The 17,194-nt window shown below is 41.9% G+C and overlaps 1 protein-coding gene across 3 annotated transcripts in view; it reads right to left on the bottom strand.

Annotated features, from left to right (window-relative positions):
• CDK14 (cyclin dependent kinase 14) overlaps positions 1–17,194 on the bottom strand; it is a 348,112-nt gene that overhangs the window by 123,470 nt on the left and 207,448 nt on the right. For all 3 annotated transcript variants that reach the window (XM_066628515.1, XM_066628517.1, XM_066628516.1), the window contains one exon: positions 12,385–12,448. In XM_066628515.1, the coding sequence (XP_066484612.1) occupies positions 12,385–12,448 (64 nt within the window). The remainder of the gene's footprint in view (positions 1–12,384; positions 12,449–17,194) is intronic.

The following is a 17,194-nucleotide window of genomic DNA, read 5'->3' as shown; positions in this document are numbered from 1 at the left end:
GAGGCAGCGTGCATCCTCTGTGAGACTGTGAATGCCACAGTTGCGCAAGAGACACGATTTCCAGTTTCCTCCAAGAAACTGGAAGTCGTGTCTCTCCCACAATTCCAGCATTCTGAGCCTCGCAGAGGCGGCGCATGATACTCGCTGCCTCTGGGATGCTCAGAAAAAGCCTCCAGAGGCAAGAGAAGCAGAGCTTCCCCTCACCTTTGGCAGCTTTGCGTTACATCAAGCCCAGTTTGACGACAGCAATGCCAGTTCACGTCCCTGTTAAGCGGTGCATGACTGTATACCTCTCTCTCTCTTTAACGTTATTGTAAGCTGCCTTGGGTACCCATTTGGGAAAAGATGGAATAGAAAGCAAGCAATCAATAAAAGATAGGTCTGAAAACATTTAGGAGTTGGCTTCAATTAGGGTAGTTCTCTAAAGTTGTTCAATATTAGAACATTTCGTTCTAAACTAACTTTGACAACAATGACACAATAAAAATAAGAGTACAGCAAGTTCACACCTAAAGTTGTCAATGGGTTTTGGAAACTGCAACCTTAAGCAAAATGGCTTATAATGAAATCAATTTAACCTTTGGCTAACTGATCTACATAAACAAGAGCTGTGTTTATGTAACTGATCTACATAAACAAGAGCTGATGGTACAACCATCAGACTTGAGAGTTCCTTCCCTTCCCATATTCCAATTTCCATTCCTATCCTGGTTCAAAGCAAACCAGTTTGCCCACTTCAAGAATTACAGCAGATGATTTATTATGAAAAATTTCTAGCATAGATCACCTTCATCAGAAATGCAAAAGGCTACCATAGGTTGGGTTCAGACAGAACACAAAACCATGGTATACCATAGCAAACTATGGTTTACAGTTGCTTTTCTACTTTGTTTCCTCATCAGCTTAGAACCTAGTTTTATAAATTCAGTTCTATCTCCACAGGCAGGCAGCCTCTTGGTGATGTGCATGGGTCTCCAAACCTTGGCCCGGGGGCCAAATCCAGCCCACAGGAGAATCTGACGTGGCCTGCAGCATGCGGTGAGGAAGCTTGACTGTTCTGGCTCACAGCAACCTGCTGATGGTCCAGGAATGCAGCGTCTTGTGCGGAGAGATGCTTCTGCTGAAGAGGATTGCCCGAAGATTGCCCCAGAAGGCCAAGAGACAACATGGGAGGGGGGAAAGGGGGAGCAAACACAACAGTAACTTCTGCCTGATACTCAACTCCCAAAATTATAACACATGCTTTGGAAACCTGAGACGAGTTCCAGATACACTCAATACATTCTATTTTTTTCCAACTTGAGAATGTTAGTTCAGTCAACCGTTGGGGGTATAAGAAAGAAAAAGACCCAGGTGCAACTTTAAATAACTTATTCTGGACCAAATAGCTTGGTAACAGTGATACCAGCATACCTCTGATTTACATATTTGATATTCAAAATTCTAAAAGGCCTTATATTCTGCTCTAAACCTTTCTGAAAGCAATTCAGTAGGCACCACATTTGCAAACCTCAGAGGGGGAAAATAATCCTTTTTGAGGAAAGAGAAGATTTTATTACTCCTGAATTTGAAGCTGCATCACTTGCAGCACAATTATGGTCTCTAGTTGCCTAATTATTGCCCAAAGTCTCCTGAGTAGATCAGCCTATTTACTCATTTCTCTCTTTAAGACTATAAATTGCTTCATAAAATATCTTGGCAAATAAAGCAATCAGATAAATACTGTCCTACTTTAATTCACATATATAATATGTATGTGTGGTATAGTAGCTGGCAACCTTCAGTCTTGAAAGACTATTGTATCGCGCTCTGAATGATGGTTCTGGAACAGCGTCTAGTGTGGCTGAAAAGGCCAATTCGGGAGTGACAATCCCTTCCACACTGGGAGCAAGTGCAGTCTGTCCCTGGTCTGTCTCCCTGGCTATGGGTCTTCCTTCTTTGCCTCAGTCTGTTGGCCAAGTGTCTCTTCAAACTGGGAAAGGCCATGCCTCCAAGCGGGCCGCTTAGAGGCCAGAGTTTCCCACCTGTGGTCTACCTGTAGGGCGCTTTCCTTGCACGAGTTCTCCAAAGAGGAGATCCTTTGGAATCCGGCCATCATCCATTCTCACGACATGACCGAGCCAACGCAGGCATCTCTGTTTCAGCAGTGCATACATGCTAGGGATTCCAGCACGTTCCAGGACTGTGTTGTTTGGAACTTTGTCCTGCCAGGTGATGCCGAGCATGCGGCGGAGGCAGCACATGTGGAAAGCATTCAGTTTCCTCTCCTGTTGTGAGCGAAGAGTCCATGACTCGCTGCAGTACAGAAGTGTACTCAGGACGCAAGCTCTGTAGACCTGGATCTTGGTATGTTCCGTTAGCTTCTTGTTGGACCAGACTCACTTTGTGAGTCTGGAAAACATGGTAGTTGCTTTACCGATGCGTTTGTTTAGCTCAGTATCGAGACAAAGAGTATCGGAGATCATTGAGCCAAGGTACACAAAGTCATGGACAACCTCCAGTTCATGCGCAGAGATTGTAATGCAGGGAGGTGAGTCCACATCCTGAACCATGACCTGTGTTTTCTTAAGGCTGATCGTCAGTCCAAAATCTTGGCAGGCCTTGCTAAAACAATCCATGAGCTGCTGGAGTTCTTTGGCAGAGTGGGTAGTGACAGCTGCAAAGAGGAAGTCACACAGACATACTCACACACCCATATGTTCAATTCATGTCCAACAATGAATCCAGGAAGACAAGTCTTTCAAAACACATTTTGATTTTCAAAAAGTACATAGACAATCCTCAGAATTTGTTATGCCAAAAACAAGATTATACTTTACATTCCAAATAGAGTTCAGGATATTAGTATCAAACAATAATTAAGACATGAACTTTGAGTCGAAGAAATGACATAAGACTTAGAAAGACGAGTCACACATTTTTCCATGGGAACTGCTCTGTACAAATCATCCTCCAAACAGGAGTAACATTTTAAAAGTATGATTACTTCACTTGCCCACTGATACATGATCCAGGTATAGGTATTTGTTGGATCCCTACAGACTGGTGAAGAAGAGCAATAACCATCTTGGATACTACAGGAAAAGAATGCTCTTCTTTGACATCCCTGACCAGTTCCTCTGTGAAGATTGTGGGATGGACACAGTACAGATGACATATTAAAGCAGTGCCACACATAGCAAACTGACTTTTTCACAGAACTTTACTGGATCAGCTGCAGCCATTGTAACACAGAGAAAGAAAACAAGTAGGCAGGAAAAGTCATCAAATGAGGGCACAATCCTATGCATGTCTACTCAGAAGAAAGACCCATGGTGTTCAATGGGACTCACTCCTAGAAAAGTATGGATAGAATTGCAGCCTGGCAGCCCAATCCTATCCACACTTTCCTGGGAGTAAGCCCCATTGACTCTAATGGGACTTACTTATGAGTAGACATGCATAGGATTGGGCTGTGAGACATCTAACATAAGTATGACAGAGCAAGCCTACAAGGCTTTAAACAAGCAACAAATTCCCCCTACTAGAAGAAGCCAACATTTCCACACTTGCTGCCTATATACACTGGGTGACTCAGCTAACATGCTGTTACTCTTCCAGTTGAGTCCCACATTAGCATCTTGGGGTGCAGCAGAGGAGGTGTGTGGCTGCACTGAGGGACATGGGAGGAGAAGCAGGTTCTTGTTCCTGTTGACCCAGAGTCTCTTCTCTTCCCGCAACCAGGACCCTCAGCACTGGACAGTTGCTCAGCACTGTGGCAAGTGCTGAAAGCCCGCTCTTGTTTGCAGTGTTGCAATAGGTGTTTGAAGAAACAGGTAAGTACTCCCTATGCCCTGTTGAGAATATATTGGAAAGTTGGGGAGAGTGGGCAGTAACCAGGGAAAGTTGGGGGGGGGGATTTCATTCTCACCTCTGGCATTAGCAGCAGTAAGGGTCACACACGTACTGTGCTACTTAAAACCAGCTTTTTTGTAAAGTGGGAGATCAGACAGTAAACATGGAGATCTAGAACGGGAGCCACTCTTGACCTCTCCCTTCAACTGTAAGGATTGGAGAAATGCTATAATCAGTAAAGCTGGGCTCTCCTTTGCACAAACTAAACAACAGACACCTCATATGACCAGGGTGAAGAAGATGCGGCATTTTAGGAATAGACAGAAGCGACAGTGTCCTGAATTCTCCAGGGAACTGTCGCAGGCGAATCAGGAAATGAGTAACAAGCTCATGGAGCCTCTCAAACCACTTCCAAAATGTCCAGTACTGGGATGCATTTGACTGGGAAAACAGTTGTCCAGGACACAAGGCCCTGTCACTATGTCAGCACATGCACCCACAATGTGAAGATTAAACATGCATGGGGGGAGGGGGGTCAAGGGTCTTGTTTACCCCAAGAACAAAAATATTCATGGAAAATAAATACATGTTGAATGAGCGCTTTTCACTCCACCTTTCTTCCTTCAGCCACGTTCACCATTGAAAACTGCCCCATCCTTGCTCTTGTTGCAGTCAAGAACAATGTGTGTGAGGGGAGAGCAAACATTGGACCTGATCTGTCTCCACTGAACATGAATAATTGTGCTGGGGCATGATGATTAATCTGATTGCTTGCATAGAATCTCAACTGCTCCTTTCCCTGGTTCTAAATGGGAAGGTTGCCTTAGGAAATCACTCAGACAATCATCCTAAAATAAAATTTAAATGATTATGGAGGAACTTCCTGCTGGGAATCAAGAAGGGAGCCAATTTTTTCAACAGGTATTTCCTCTCACGGGAGCCCCACTTTCTTGGTTAAAAAACAGAACTGAAAAGGGGGGGGGGGAAGCTTCCCTGTGAAGGTTGGATCAGAAATCACATGATACGCCTAAACCAGGAAGTTTTCTGCTCTCAGAAAGGCAAGTCCTCAGGGGAAACTCCTACTCCCTTTGAGAGGCAATGTTGCTGGCATACATATGACTGGCAGTACTATAAGGAGGAACCAGCACAGCACAGCCATGAAGGATTTCCCAGACTACAATGCACATGTGGTCACAAATTCCACATGAGTTGAAACTCACAGATGTATTTTCTCATGGAATAACTGCACATTTGTTCTGGGACTTAGTGTGAAATTTTTCCTAAAATTCTTCCATCCCTTTAAACAGTAACCATTTTCTTTATGTTTATTTATTCAATTTGTATTCTGCCCCACCCTCAAATTTTTTTCTGCATTCTAGTGGTCAAGTGCAAAAGTTGACACTCCTATTTAGTTGGCACAGGACATTTGGCCAAAATCAGATGCTCCCTGGTTCCATGAACTTTTCCCAAGAAGTCTATGAAAAAGGTGCTTTGTGACCTTTTAAATGTTATGTGCCAAGAGTTTGGTTTCATTGTAGTTTAAGTAGAGCCTGTACCTGCACAAATTTGATTCATACCAAAACATTTCCCTGTGCATACCAAATTTAAAATAATTCTCCAGATATTGTTCATTCATGCATTGAGACTACACAGCTCTGCCTGTCTAGTTAGATCCATATGAGGAACAGGTAACATTTAGATGCCAACTTGAAAGTTGCAGGCAACAACATCCTTCCCTGCAACCTAATTTTTTTTCTTCTGACTACATTTTCATGTGCACACCGGTGCCAACATGCACATGAAGATCCTTCCCCACACTATCTATATAACATGCAGTATTCACAATGTTTCCACAAGCAGACCACTTGTCCTGTGGTAAAGAATTATGTTACAAACCAGTCCCTCTATATTTCTTGGGTTACAATCCTAAATTCACTTACATGGGAGTAAGTCCCACTGAACTGAATAGCACTTCTGATTAGACATGTATAGCATTGCACTGTAAGCACCGTCTCCCACAGAGGGCTCCAATGTCCAATACCTCCCCAGAAACAAACAAACCTAAGATGGATTTGAAGGAAATACAGTAAGGCAGTGGTTCTCACACATTTAGCACTGGGACCCACTTTTTAGAATGAGAATCTGTCAGGACCCCCTGGAAGTGATGTCATGACCAAAAGTGACATCATCAAGCAGGAAAATTTTTAACAATCCTAGGCTGCAATCCTACCCTCACTTATCCAGGAGGAAGTCCTATTTACTAACATTGTTAAAAATATACCTTGTTAAAATTACAAGTCTAACATTTCCCCAAATGCAGTCGCATACTATCGTAGCATCAATTCTAATATATTAAAAATAAAATACTGAAATGAATGGGGACTCACTTGAAATTGGCTTGCGACCCACCTAGTGAGTCCCAACCCACAGTTTGAGAAACACTAAAGTAAGGGAAATGCATTTCTAATATTATAGTAATAATTTCTAATACATTTCTAATATTATAGTAATCTGTAAGTGATGCATCAACATGTTGTCAGAGTTAGGGCATCTTTCCTATCCATCTTTCCAGCACTAATGCAACCCCAAGGTAAGGGAACAAACATTCTCTGACCTTGAGGAAGCCTCCATGACTGCCCTCTCCCACTGCAGATTGCAGTACACACATGGTTGCATCAGCACTGGAAATTTGGATGGGATGTCACATTAGTCTTCTACCTTGAACTGCAAATCAACTACCAAAACACTGAACATAAAGTTTCAGGGATATTTGATAGTTTGGAGTAGCTCATTAGTAAGTGCTAATTGGTCCCACTAACTACTTGGGAACTTGGATCCCAGCATCTTTCTGCTGGTCCTCCTATATCACAGATAAGGGAATGAAAAGGTTCATTTACTCTATTAAGAAACTACTGATGCCTGTATGTTCGTATATTTGCCCTAAAAAAAAAAGTGCGCCAGGTTCTGCAGTAATGAACAAGTGCTAATTAGCTTGCCTTGGAGGTTGCAAAAACAAGCTGAGCCCACTGGATAGGGTATGTGTGTGTGCCTGTTCTCAGAGGAGAACTTGAACATAAATAAATCTTTTTATAAATAACTTATTTTTGTTATCACTTGTATGGGAATGTAAAACATGACAGAGAACTGTGCTAAAGGCAGAAGATCCTTTGGTACCCATCAAGTCTAGGCCTTGGCCTAAACTTACCACAGCTTTATCCAGAACAAATTATGAAACTGTTGCAGGAGGGAACACTGCCTCAATGTTACACTGAATTGCACCTTGGGTGGAAAAAAAAAGGGTTTCTTAAATTAGGATGCTAATAAGTGATTAAGATGAAGTGAATTTTAAACCTCTCTTCATCATTTGAAATGCTGTAGATATTTAATTAAGTTGCCAGTAGTTTTAGCACAGTGCTTATTTTGTTAATTTTGCGTTCTGCTCATATTCATTGTTTTCTGCAGTAAAAGCAGCTAAGCTTAGACATCAAAGCATTCTTTGAGCAGATGCTAACATTCTCTTCATCAGTGCTTTCTCATACTTTTTTCCAATTCCAATTAGAATGGGAAAGAAAAACCATCTGCACTAAGAGAGGCAATGAGGAGAAATACACATTGACTATTAAGTGGGGTATTATTCAAACACCTCCTTACAGCATGCACCTTACTAGTCACATGCAACATACATGTGTCAGCAACAATAACACCACATATAGGATGCGTTCAGTGGAGATATTGCATATGTCTGAGGTAACACATGCACAAAGGAGCTATTTGTCACTCCAGCCATGTGGCATACTGCTCAGTGAAGGAGTTTTTCACTGTGGGAGTAATAAATAATAATAATAATAATAATACTGGTATTTATATACTGCCTTTCTGGTCATCGGATTACTCCTCTGACTTTATTCAAGGCGGTTCACATAGGCAGGCTATCTCTAAACTCCCAAGGGAATTTTTACAATAACAGAAAGGGTCCATCTTTCAAGAACCGCACAACATTTCAGATGAATCTTTCACAGTCTGGTATCACTTCTGGTCCCCAGTTGCCTCCCACACTGGCTGACAAGCAGCTCCTTCATCTCTCACTTGAAGGGCAGCCAAGATGCTTCTTCGCTCACACCAAAGAGCAGGTGGAATAACTCAGCTCTGCTTATCAGCTGCTTCAAGGTCTCGCCATTCACGGAGCTGCCGGTGGCCTCGAACTGGTGACCTTCAGATTATCTTCGGGTTAAAGGAGATCTCTACCCTCTAGACCAGACCTCCTGGTTGTTAAGACTGATTCCTAATGTTAGGACTGATTCCATAACAAAACTATTCAGTAAACTCTTCTTATTGGCCTTACTAAAAAAATCATAAAGCTTTTCTCCCACACTAATATTGGATTGTTAAGCAAATGTCTTAGCCTCAAAGATACTCAAGACTGCTCAGTACACCTCAAGCATATTGCAGAGATGGAAAAGAGTAAAATACAAGAAACCGAAAATTATCACAGGGTTGAAACACCTTCTTTATGAGATAAGACTGCAGCGTTTGGGGCCTTATAGCTTGACAAAAGGCTCTCCAGGGGGAGGAGAGAACAGACACAATGCGGAGACCGATACAGTTATGCACGGAATGGAGAGATTTTCTCCCTCTCTCATAACACTAAAACCTGGGTTAGCCAATAAAACTGACTGGTGGGAAAGTTAGCTTGGCAAGAGGAGGTACTTCTTCACATAGCACATAATGAATTTGAGGAATTCACTGCCAAACTAGGCAGGACTGCTGCAGATCTGCCCCACTCAAAAAATGAGAGCAGGGTCGTTTTCGTTTAACAGCAAAAGGATAAAAGAATAAACAGAGCAGAACTCTGCTCTTCCCTGCAGCTTATCTCCCTGTTGCCTCTCTGCCCAAATGATTTTCTCCCAGCTAAGCACACTTCTGCTATTGGAGATCAGATAGGGAAAGAGCATCTACTGGAGCAAACTGTAGGGAGATAAGTTGCACGCAGTGGGTGGAAGGGTGGGGAGTACTGCACTTCTCATCTCCATGTTCTTTTTTGTGTTTAAAGAAGATCTGGTTTTAGACACTTGGGAAAATTCCATATTTAAAACACATACCTGCTGTTGCCTTGTTTAGTTTGCTCCCAAGCCAAGAGGAGTATAGGCTTGGCACTTGCCAATAAATGGGCACCGCAGAAACAGGAACAGCTAGTCACACTTTGGCTTGCAATTTTACATAAAGGCAGAGGGCAGCAGAAAGAACAAGGTATACTTTATGTATCCTTATGAAGTAAAAACATTCAGTGGATTCCACCAGATTTCTTTTGCAAGTACTGCATAGTTTTGTTTTGTTTTCATAGCAGGCATATATATGTGTAACTGGCAAAACGTAAGGCCTTTAACCCTGGAAATATAAGTTTAATACAATATTATCTAAGAGCTACATTTTCCTTTCAGTTTATTTACATGAATCTCCTCTATAGAAAGAATGAAAAAGCAAGTACACATAAGCACACAGGTTAAACTATGTCTCAACGGAGAATTAACCAAATTAGAAAGACTTCTTGACTGCCACCTACTGTCCAAGCAATATTTTACATGAAATATACCATGCCACACTCTTAAAGATGTGCTTTGAGTTTGGTACAGTACGTTTCATATTTAAAAAATGACACTACATTGTCTATTTCTATTTTTATTCATTGATTTAAAAGATTTTTATTCTGCTTTTCCATGGTTCAAAAGGCTTGTTTAAGCATAGGATTAAATATATTAATGATTTTTTGTTTCTGGAAAAAATGCATAGAATTATATGCTATTATAAAGCAGCAAGAGTATGTCTAAAATCATTTAAAGACTATATGCTAGGGGGTTGTTTTTCCCTCCCAGTGCTTCATTTTGAAACATGCAGCTTCAATATTATCCGTTTCTGTTATGCTTGAGGCAGAAGCATAGGTCTTAGAAGATCTGGCTGTGATGTTCCATTGCATGTTTTACCTTGAGTTTTCAAAGACTTGAGCAGACCTATGCAGGCTGTTTTCCAAGTCTGGGTTGTATCCAATGACAAAAGCATGATTACAATCAATGAGACAAATTAATCATAATTAACTTAATTACAACTTAATAATTGCAATGATCTTTAATCAGGATTCACTTTCTTTGCATACAAAACCCATCATGCTAGCAAATGCTAATGTACATATCTGCAAAGAATGCAGATGCAAAGAGCACCTTTCAAAATTCTATGTCTCAGATTCCTTTTGATTCAATAACTCTAATTGCAACCTTGCATTGCACTCCCCAAATCCACCCACAAAAATTCTTAGTTTGCTGCTCTCAAAGGGGGCTTAAAGTTGTCGGCAGTGGTGTAGCCCACATGTAGCCCAGTGCCAAGCTCAAAATGTTGCCCTGGAAGTGATGTCACAACAGGAAGTGATGTCATGCCTGGGCTTTTAAAAAAGTGAAAATTGGAATAACGCACCTCCTCCCCCCAGCATCTCGCCACCCACTTGCTCTGCTGCCTCCCCTCAGTCAGTGGCATAGCTAAGGCATCTATCTGCTACCTGGGGTCAAAGAAGATTTGTAACCTCCTCTAGACAAAATCAAATTTAATTAAGTAAATAAATAAAAAGTATGCCCTTAACGGTCAGAGACACTGTGCTGGGGTGAAGAGGGATGGTTATTCTCCTCCTGCTAAATATAAGAGTAGTACCACTTGAAAAAGTACCTTTTTACCCAGTTAGCAGGGGTAACTGTATACACAGAAATGAGAGCTGACTCATACTAACACCTTATTGGTTTCATGCTGTATCATGATAACATGTCATTGCAACATGTCAATAACATAACATGTCATTGCCTCTCAGAACAATCAATTTCATAGGTCAGTTTTGAGTTAAAAGAATCCACTTTTCATTCCATAAGGCAGTTGTGTTCTCATTTTATGGTTAATTGGCCATAACTTTTGGTAGAATACAGATATTCCAATGCAGTTTGTTTCATTGTATTCAGTATAAAATTACTTTTCCAATGATATATATAACATGATGGATTATTCATACATACCAATATTTTCACAATTTTGGTCACTAGTGCCCAGCTCAGCTTGTTGCCACCCTAAATCTTGATGCCTGATACAACTGCTACTCCCTGTACCCCCTTAGCGACGCCACTGGTTGTTGGCAATGATGGAACTTTTTTCCCACTTTGCCACACTTCTGCAGGCAGCAGCAGCTTCATAGCACCTGAAATATGCAGTGAATGAAACCCAAAGCCAACTTCTGCAAGTCACCATTTTGTGTTTCTGTTGAGGGTCATTTTGTGGTGCATTCTAAAGAAAACAAATGGGGACTGGCAGGAACCATGCACTGGGAATGCTAACACTGCATGAAGCACTGTTGAAGAGTCCCACCCAGACACAAATTCAAGATTGCCAATGGTGACCAAGAAAGAAGTTGAAAAGAGACTGCTTAACTGAGTGCCCTATCACTCCTAAACCAGATGCTTCGTATATTAACAAAGCAATCCAAACTTACTTTTGAGCCAGCTGACTTGCACTGCCTTCCAGGTGTTGTGAACATGCCATAAAGCATGTTCGCACCACCTTGGGAGTTGGGTAGGCCAGCGTGTGCCTAATCCACACCTGGCTGAGGTGCATTATGCCAGCCAAGGTAGGCCAGCACAGGGAGTTGGAGATTGGGGGGCAGTGGGGTTTTGGGGTGGGGAAGGCCAGCCGGTGGGTGGGCATACAGGGCCTGGAAGGGGGTGGGATCAGCCTCAGCAACTTAGGCTAGATCCTAACCACCCTCCCAGCCAGGATGGTTGAGCTGCCTGGATTTGCATCAGCTATTTTGTTGGCACAGGTTCAAGTAGCCCCCTGGGGTGGTTGGTGCATGACATGGGGTAAGGGGATAAATATCCCCTTCCTCCAAATTGTGCTCCAGCTGGCCCCTACCTTGCGCTGGATACAGCACAGGCAAGATGGCCAGCCTGTTCCAGTGAAAGTTAGAATTGCAACCTAAATCCCTCTTTTATACGCAACAACTATTCACCCATTAATGTCAAGTACCCTACATTGATGGAGACTAAGGAAGGTGCAGAAAAATGCCACATTATGAAGTTTAAAAATATCCATCAACAAGGCAAAAAAGGTATGCATATTTAATCCCTTTCCCATACAGTGTTTAAGAATACATAGATTCTTATTCTCCAAGGGTGTCTATATCTCTTAGAAACATACTCGTTCTACACAATTACTGATTATTTTCACTAATTCAAAGGTTCTATCTTAGGTAGAAACAAACCAAAAGACACCAATCCCATTACAATAAAAAGAATGCAAATGTTATTTGCATTCTTATTGCAATTATAATAGTAACATTATTGATTGAAGTATTATGAACATAGGAACAAAGAAGGAAAACAACGGCAAGTGTTTTTTGGTCAATTGAATATACCATGGAGTAGATCCTGGCACCTTGCTCTTTTCTCCTTCCAAACATACATCTGAAATGAAATATCTGTTCAAAATGCCAGAATACTTGGCTTTTAAGAGCATCTTAAAATCTACCTGGCTTGAAATGGGGTAGAGAATGAACTCCAGGCCAGGTATCCTCATTTGGGGTTCCCAGTACCTAGGAGAGAATAGAGAAATAAATACCTCCAATACAGATGTATTTGGGCACTTAATACATAGTACTTTACATGCGACTGGAAAAAAGATGGAATTGATTCGCTCAAATATTTCATATGATTTACACTGCAAAACCTACTGCAAAAGAACAAGAGCTAATCATGTAAAATTTATGCATATCCATAGTCATCAAAAGATTTACAGCCAGAACACATAGCAATTACTGTTGTAGTACCCAATAAAAAATAATTCTTATTACTGTATTTTTCGCTCCATAAGACGCACCTGACCATAAGACGCACCTCGTTTTTAGAGGAGGAAAACAAGGAAAAAAATATTCTGAACCAAATAGTGTAATAAAATATTTAATAAACTATAACAGAATAATATTTGAACCGTGTAAAGTGAACAGCAGTCAACAGTGGCATTAAGAACCATTATCACTGTCATTAACAAATGGAGAGACTTAAAGGTTTGAGTACTCTAGTTTTCTGGGAACCCCAAGAACTCATCATCGCTAGAGTCAGAATTTATGAAGCTCACAAAAGCAGGTACACACAAATAGGGGATCACATTATCTTTCTGCTACAATGATGTTCTGCTAAATTCCAATCCACTGGGCCTCGTGCCCGCTTAAGGCTGATCAGTCCCCCTTGTGCAACTCACCAGTGCAGCAAGCAAAAGTGAGTCCAGTTCCAGTCCCATCAGTCAGAGTTACCAAATCAGAGTCCAGAGCCAATAAGCCAAATTACAGTCCAAGGTCAGGTTCCAGGTAGGTCAGTCAAATCCATCAGGGTATCCGAGTCCAGTCACAATCCACAGTCAGATTCCAAATTCAATAAACCCAGTCAGTCTCCTCTCCTACCTCCAACCTGCACTCTTTCAAAACCCACAAACCCTTTCTGCCTCTGGTACTCCTTATATCCCCGAGGGCCCTATTGCCTTCCAGTAGCTGCAGCTGTGCAGTACACTCTGCTGGATGCCCAGGCCTTACCCTTAACGGGGCCACTGCTGACACCACATCTACCTCCTCGCCAGTTCTTCCGTGATTCCAATACAAATGAACAAGTGAAAAGTCCAACCACAACTTGAATTCTCAAGACACAACAAACCTCTGGATTTATGATGAGAACTGAGCCTTACCTGGGGCTTGTGCAATAAGCAAACACTGGCATTCTGACCAAGGAGACAGTTTTTTCTTTGTGATGGGGGGGGGGGGCTTACATTCAGATGCTGGATGAGATGAGTGAAAGTGCCCCTCCCCTGCTGTGTGAGGGGGGGGCAGAGCATCTGTGTGTGTAAGTGAAAGGGGCAGCCTGTGTGTGTGAGAGAGGGGGAAAGTGTTTGTGTTGCAGAGAAGTTGTGATGTTCCAGGCTTGGGGGGAGGGAAGAGTCTGTGATGCTCTAGGCTTGGGGGGCGGAAGAGAAAAGCTGTGATGCTCCAGGCTTGGGGGGAGAGCAAGAGTCTGTGATGCTCCAGGCTTGGGGGGGGAAAGAGAGAAGCTGTGATGCTCCAGGCTTGGGGGGAGAGAGGATGTGATGCTCCAGGCTTGGAGGGCAGAGAGAGGCTTTCCTGGGAGTAAGCCCCCCTGACTCTAATGGGACTTACTTCAGAGTAGGCATGCACAGGATTGGGCAGCGAGACTGCCACCCCACCCACACTTTCCTTGGAGTGAGCCCCAGTGATGCTGAGACTTACTTCTGAGTAGACACGCGGGCTTGCTCAGCAAGACTGCCACCCCACCCACGCTTTCCTGAGAGTGAGCCCCAGTGACTCTGAGTCTTACTTCTGAGTAGACACGCAGGCTTGCTCAGCAAGACTGCCACCCCACCCACACTTTCCTGGGAAGCGAAGCCGAGCAGAGCGGGCAGGGGGGGGGCCAGGGGCGGAGTTTTTTGTTTTTGTTTGTTTTTGCAGTATTCGCTCCATAAGACGCATGCACTTTTCCCCCCACTTTGGGGGGGGGGGGAAGTACGTCTTATGGAGCGAAAAATACGGTAATTTAGCAATGTAAATTGCACACAAAAACAGCATCCATATCCTTGGGAAGAAACAGGACATAAGATATAGTTAGAACAACTCTTAAATGTCTTGCTTGTTACAGTCAGCCTGCATCTTAATCAAGGGTTACATTTCAGAGTCAGTAAGTAAAGGTAAAATTGTATACACTTGAAATAACCTAGAAATTCCCTTACATTTGAAAAATATGTACTATCTCTTTAAAAACTGTAAGGCATGTAGGAACAGAGACTGACTGAAGGAACAGTAGCTTCATTATCTGATCTCAGGCTCTCTCAGGAGCATGTATTTAAATAAATGAAATCGTGGGTGGAACCATCTGTACTAACTATTTATTAGACCAAGTGAGTGTAGTTGAATTTGCGCAGGTAAAATCCACATAAGATGCTGGCCAAATGTACATACAGTACCAATTTTTGGTACTTTATTTTCAAAATAAAGTTTAATTAATTTGTATTTTAAAAGGTACTGATTCAGAGTGCAATACCATAGTCTTCCGAGACTGAAGGTTGCCAACAAATTCAGAGCAGGACAACAACGCTATATCTTTCAGTGACAAATCACTACCATTCTCTCATACTAAAAGCAAATGACATGCGGCAACAAGCAACATGAAGTTTCTAATAGTTATTGAAATACTCTGTGGAAATTACATAGTTTGGAAAGAGTGTTAAGTTTGATACGTTCAAATCCCTGGCTCACCAAAAAACTCACTATGTTTATCTTAGTTGACCTGCCTCACAGGCTTATTGCAAAAATAAGGAATTTCAAATATTATTAGTAGTATTTATTATTAATAGGATTTATATACCACTTTTCAACAAGAAAGTTCACAATGTGGTTTGTGAACAACATACAAATATGTGGTATAGTAAAAAATTCTTGACATTTTTCATTTACAAAACTATGCAATATTTCTCTCTGGCCAGAAGAGGGAGGCAGAGCATTTAAATTAAAAAGGTCCCCTAATCTTACAATAACAGAGCATTAGACACTGCACTGCAAAAGAACACCTAGGACACTAACTCAGAGTCCTGTGGCAGTATAAAGCTAAGAATATATTGTAGTTAAGAGAAGAGCCTATTCTATTCGATACAAAACATGTAGGCTATCAGTCAAAGTGCTATTTGCTATTTTATCTTTCCATTATTTAAAAATAAAAACAAAAAACAATTCATTTAAAGTAGAAGATTATAGCAAACAACACTGTTAAAGATTAAGCATGCAAATCTGGACTATTCATATAAATAATTATGAGACTGTAGCCTCCATGAATCAAGCATAATTGAAAGGAACAGCAATTCACATTCAATCCTATGACTAATATCTAGGTTTTGTCTCTATATTGAAATGCAGTTTCTTTGAAGATTTGCCATTCTCTTGCATGTGATGAATAGGATGCACTTCCGAAAGAACTATTTAGAATTGATCACTTAAAAAGAAAGCAATTAAAACTCTCTAAGAAACAGAGCAAGTTGCTCACGTCTCTAGCAACTTCTTGCATTTCACCATGATGGCCTATTTTATATATTGAGTCAGAAAAGACTATCTCCAGTAAATTCACCATTAAAGTCTGTGCCCTGTATACTTTAGGGCAGGGTTTCTTAAATTATGGGTCACAACCTATTTGATGGATTGCAACTCAATGGCCAGTGAGTTCTGAGTTGGGCCCTTCCACCCACCTTTGAGCTCATGTGGCTCCAAATTGGAGCTCTCCAGGTGTGATTGGAGGCTGCCCCAGACCTCCACAGACCTTTGAAGGCTTCTGCAGACTTCAAGAAGCAGTCAGAAACTTCCAGTTCATTTTTGGGTTTGTGAAACCCAAACTTCCAGTTGCTCCAGAGGCCTGCAGAAGTGACAAAGGTACATACTATGGCCTTCTTAGCCCTATTCAGATGTTCACTTCCACATGAGAGAGTTCCAGAGAGCCAATCATAAGGAGAAAGTCTCCCTACATTCAGTTTTTGTCACTGCAGGGCCATGGGGTGGCACACCAATGGGGTCACAATGCCTGAGTTGTTGGGTCATGGCAACTTATAGGAATGAAAAAGGTTAAAGACAATGTTGGGAACTTGAGTCAGTGACTCAGATTCGAGTTGTGAAAATGTGTGATTTTGGGTGACTCAGCAACTTGCACACATGGAAGACTCTGAAAAAGACTTGAATCAGGGCTTCCCTGACTCAGCACTCGTCCCCATGCATGCTGACTCGAGTCTGCCTGCGTCTGGGGTGCCTGAATACTGTTTTTGCTGCATAGAAAACTTTGTGGGCCAGTATTCCAACGGCGAGCAAAAGGGAGTTCCAGCCGGGAGGCAGGAAACTGTTAATGCGAGCAGGAGCGGGGAGGCAGGACTGGGTTCACTTTTGCTGATTCTGATAAGAAGGAAGGAACAGATGATTATTGGAGAAAGGATCAGATTTCTAATATTTTTATTGGCTGACTGGCTGATTGAGAGCAGAAGGAGGAGCCTAAGGGGTTCTTGCCTTACAACTGGCTTAATAAGGTGTAATGATGGGGGTGTGGCTATTAGGGGTATCAGGATGAGGTCTGACACTTTAAAATTTACACTATACAACTGCCTGCACACACTTTAGTTATAAGGAAATACACAAGTACTGTAATTAATACAGCAGTAAGTAATAACCATGTCATCTTCTCACAAACTAGAACATGAAGGCCATAACGTAAAGGTTGCATTACTAAGCATCGTGAAGAAATTGCATTCT

The sequence above is a fragment of the Tiliqua scincoides genome, chromosome 5 (genome assembly GCF_035046505.1).
Source record: "Tiliqua scincoides isolate rTilSci1 chromosome 5, rTilSci1.hap2, whole genome shotgun sequence".
Lineage (NCBI taxonomy): Eukaryota > Metazoa > Chordata > Lepidosauria > Squamata > Scincidae > Tiliqua > Tiliqua scincoides.
This window is presented reverse-complemented; position numbering and strand designations above follow the sequence as displayed.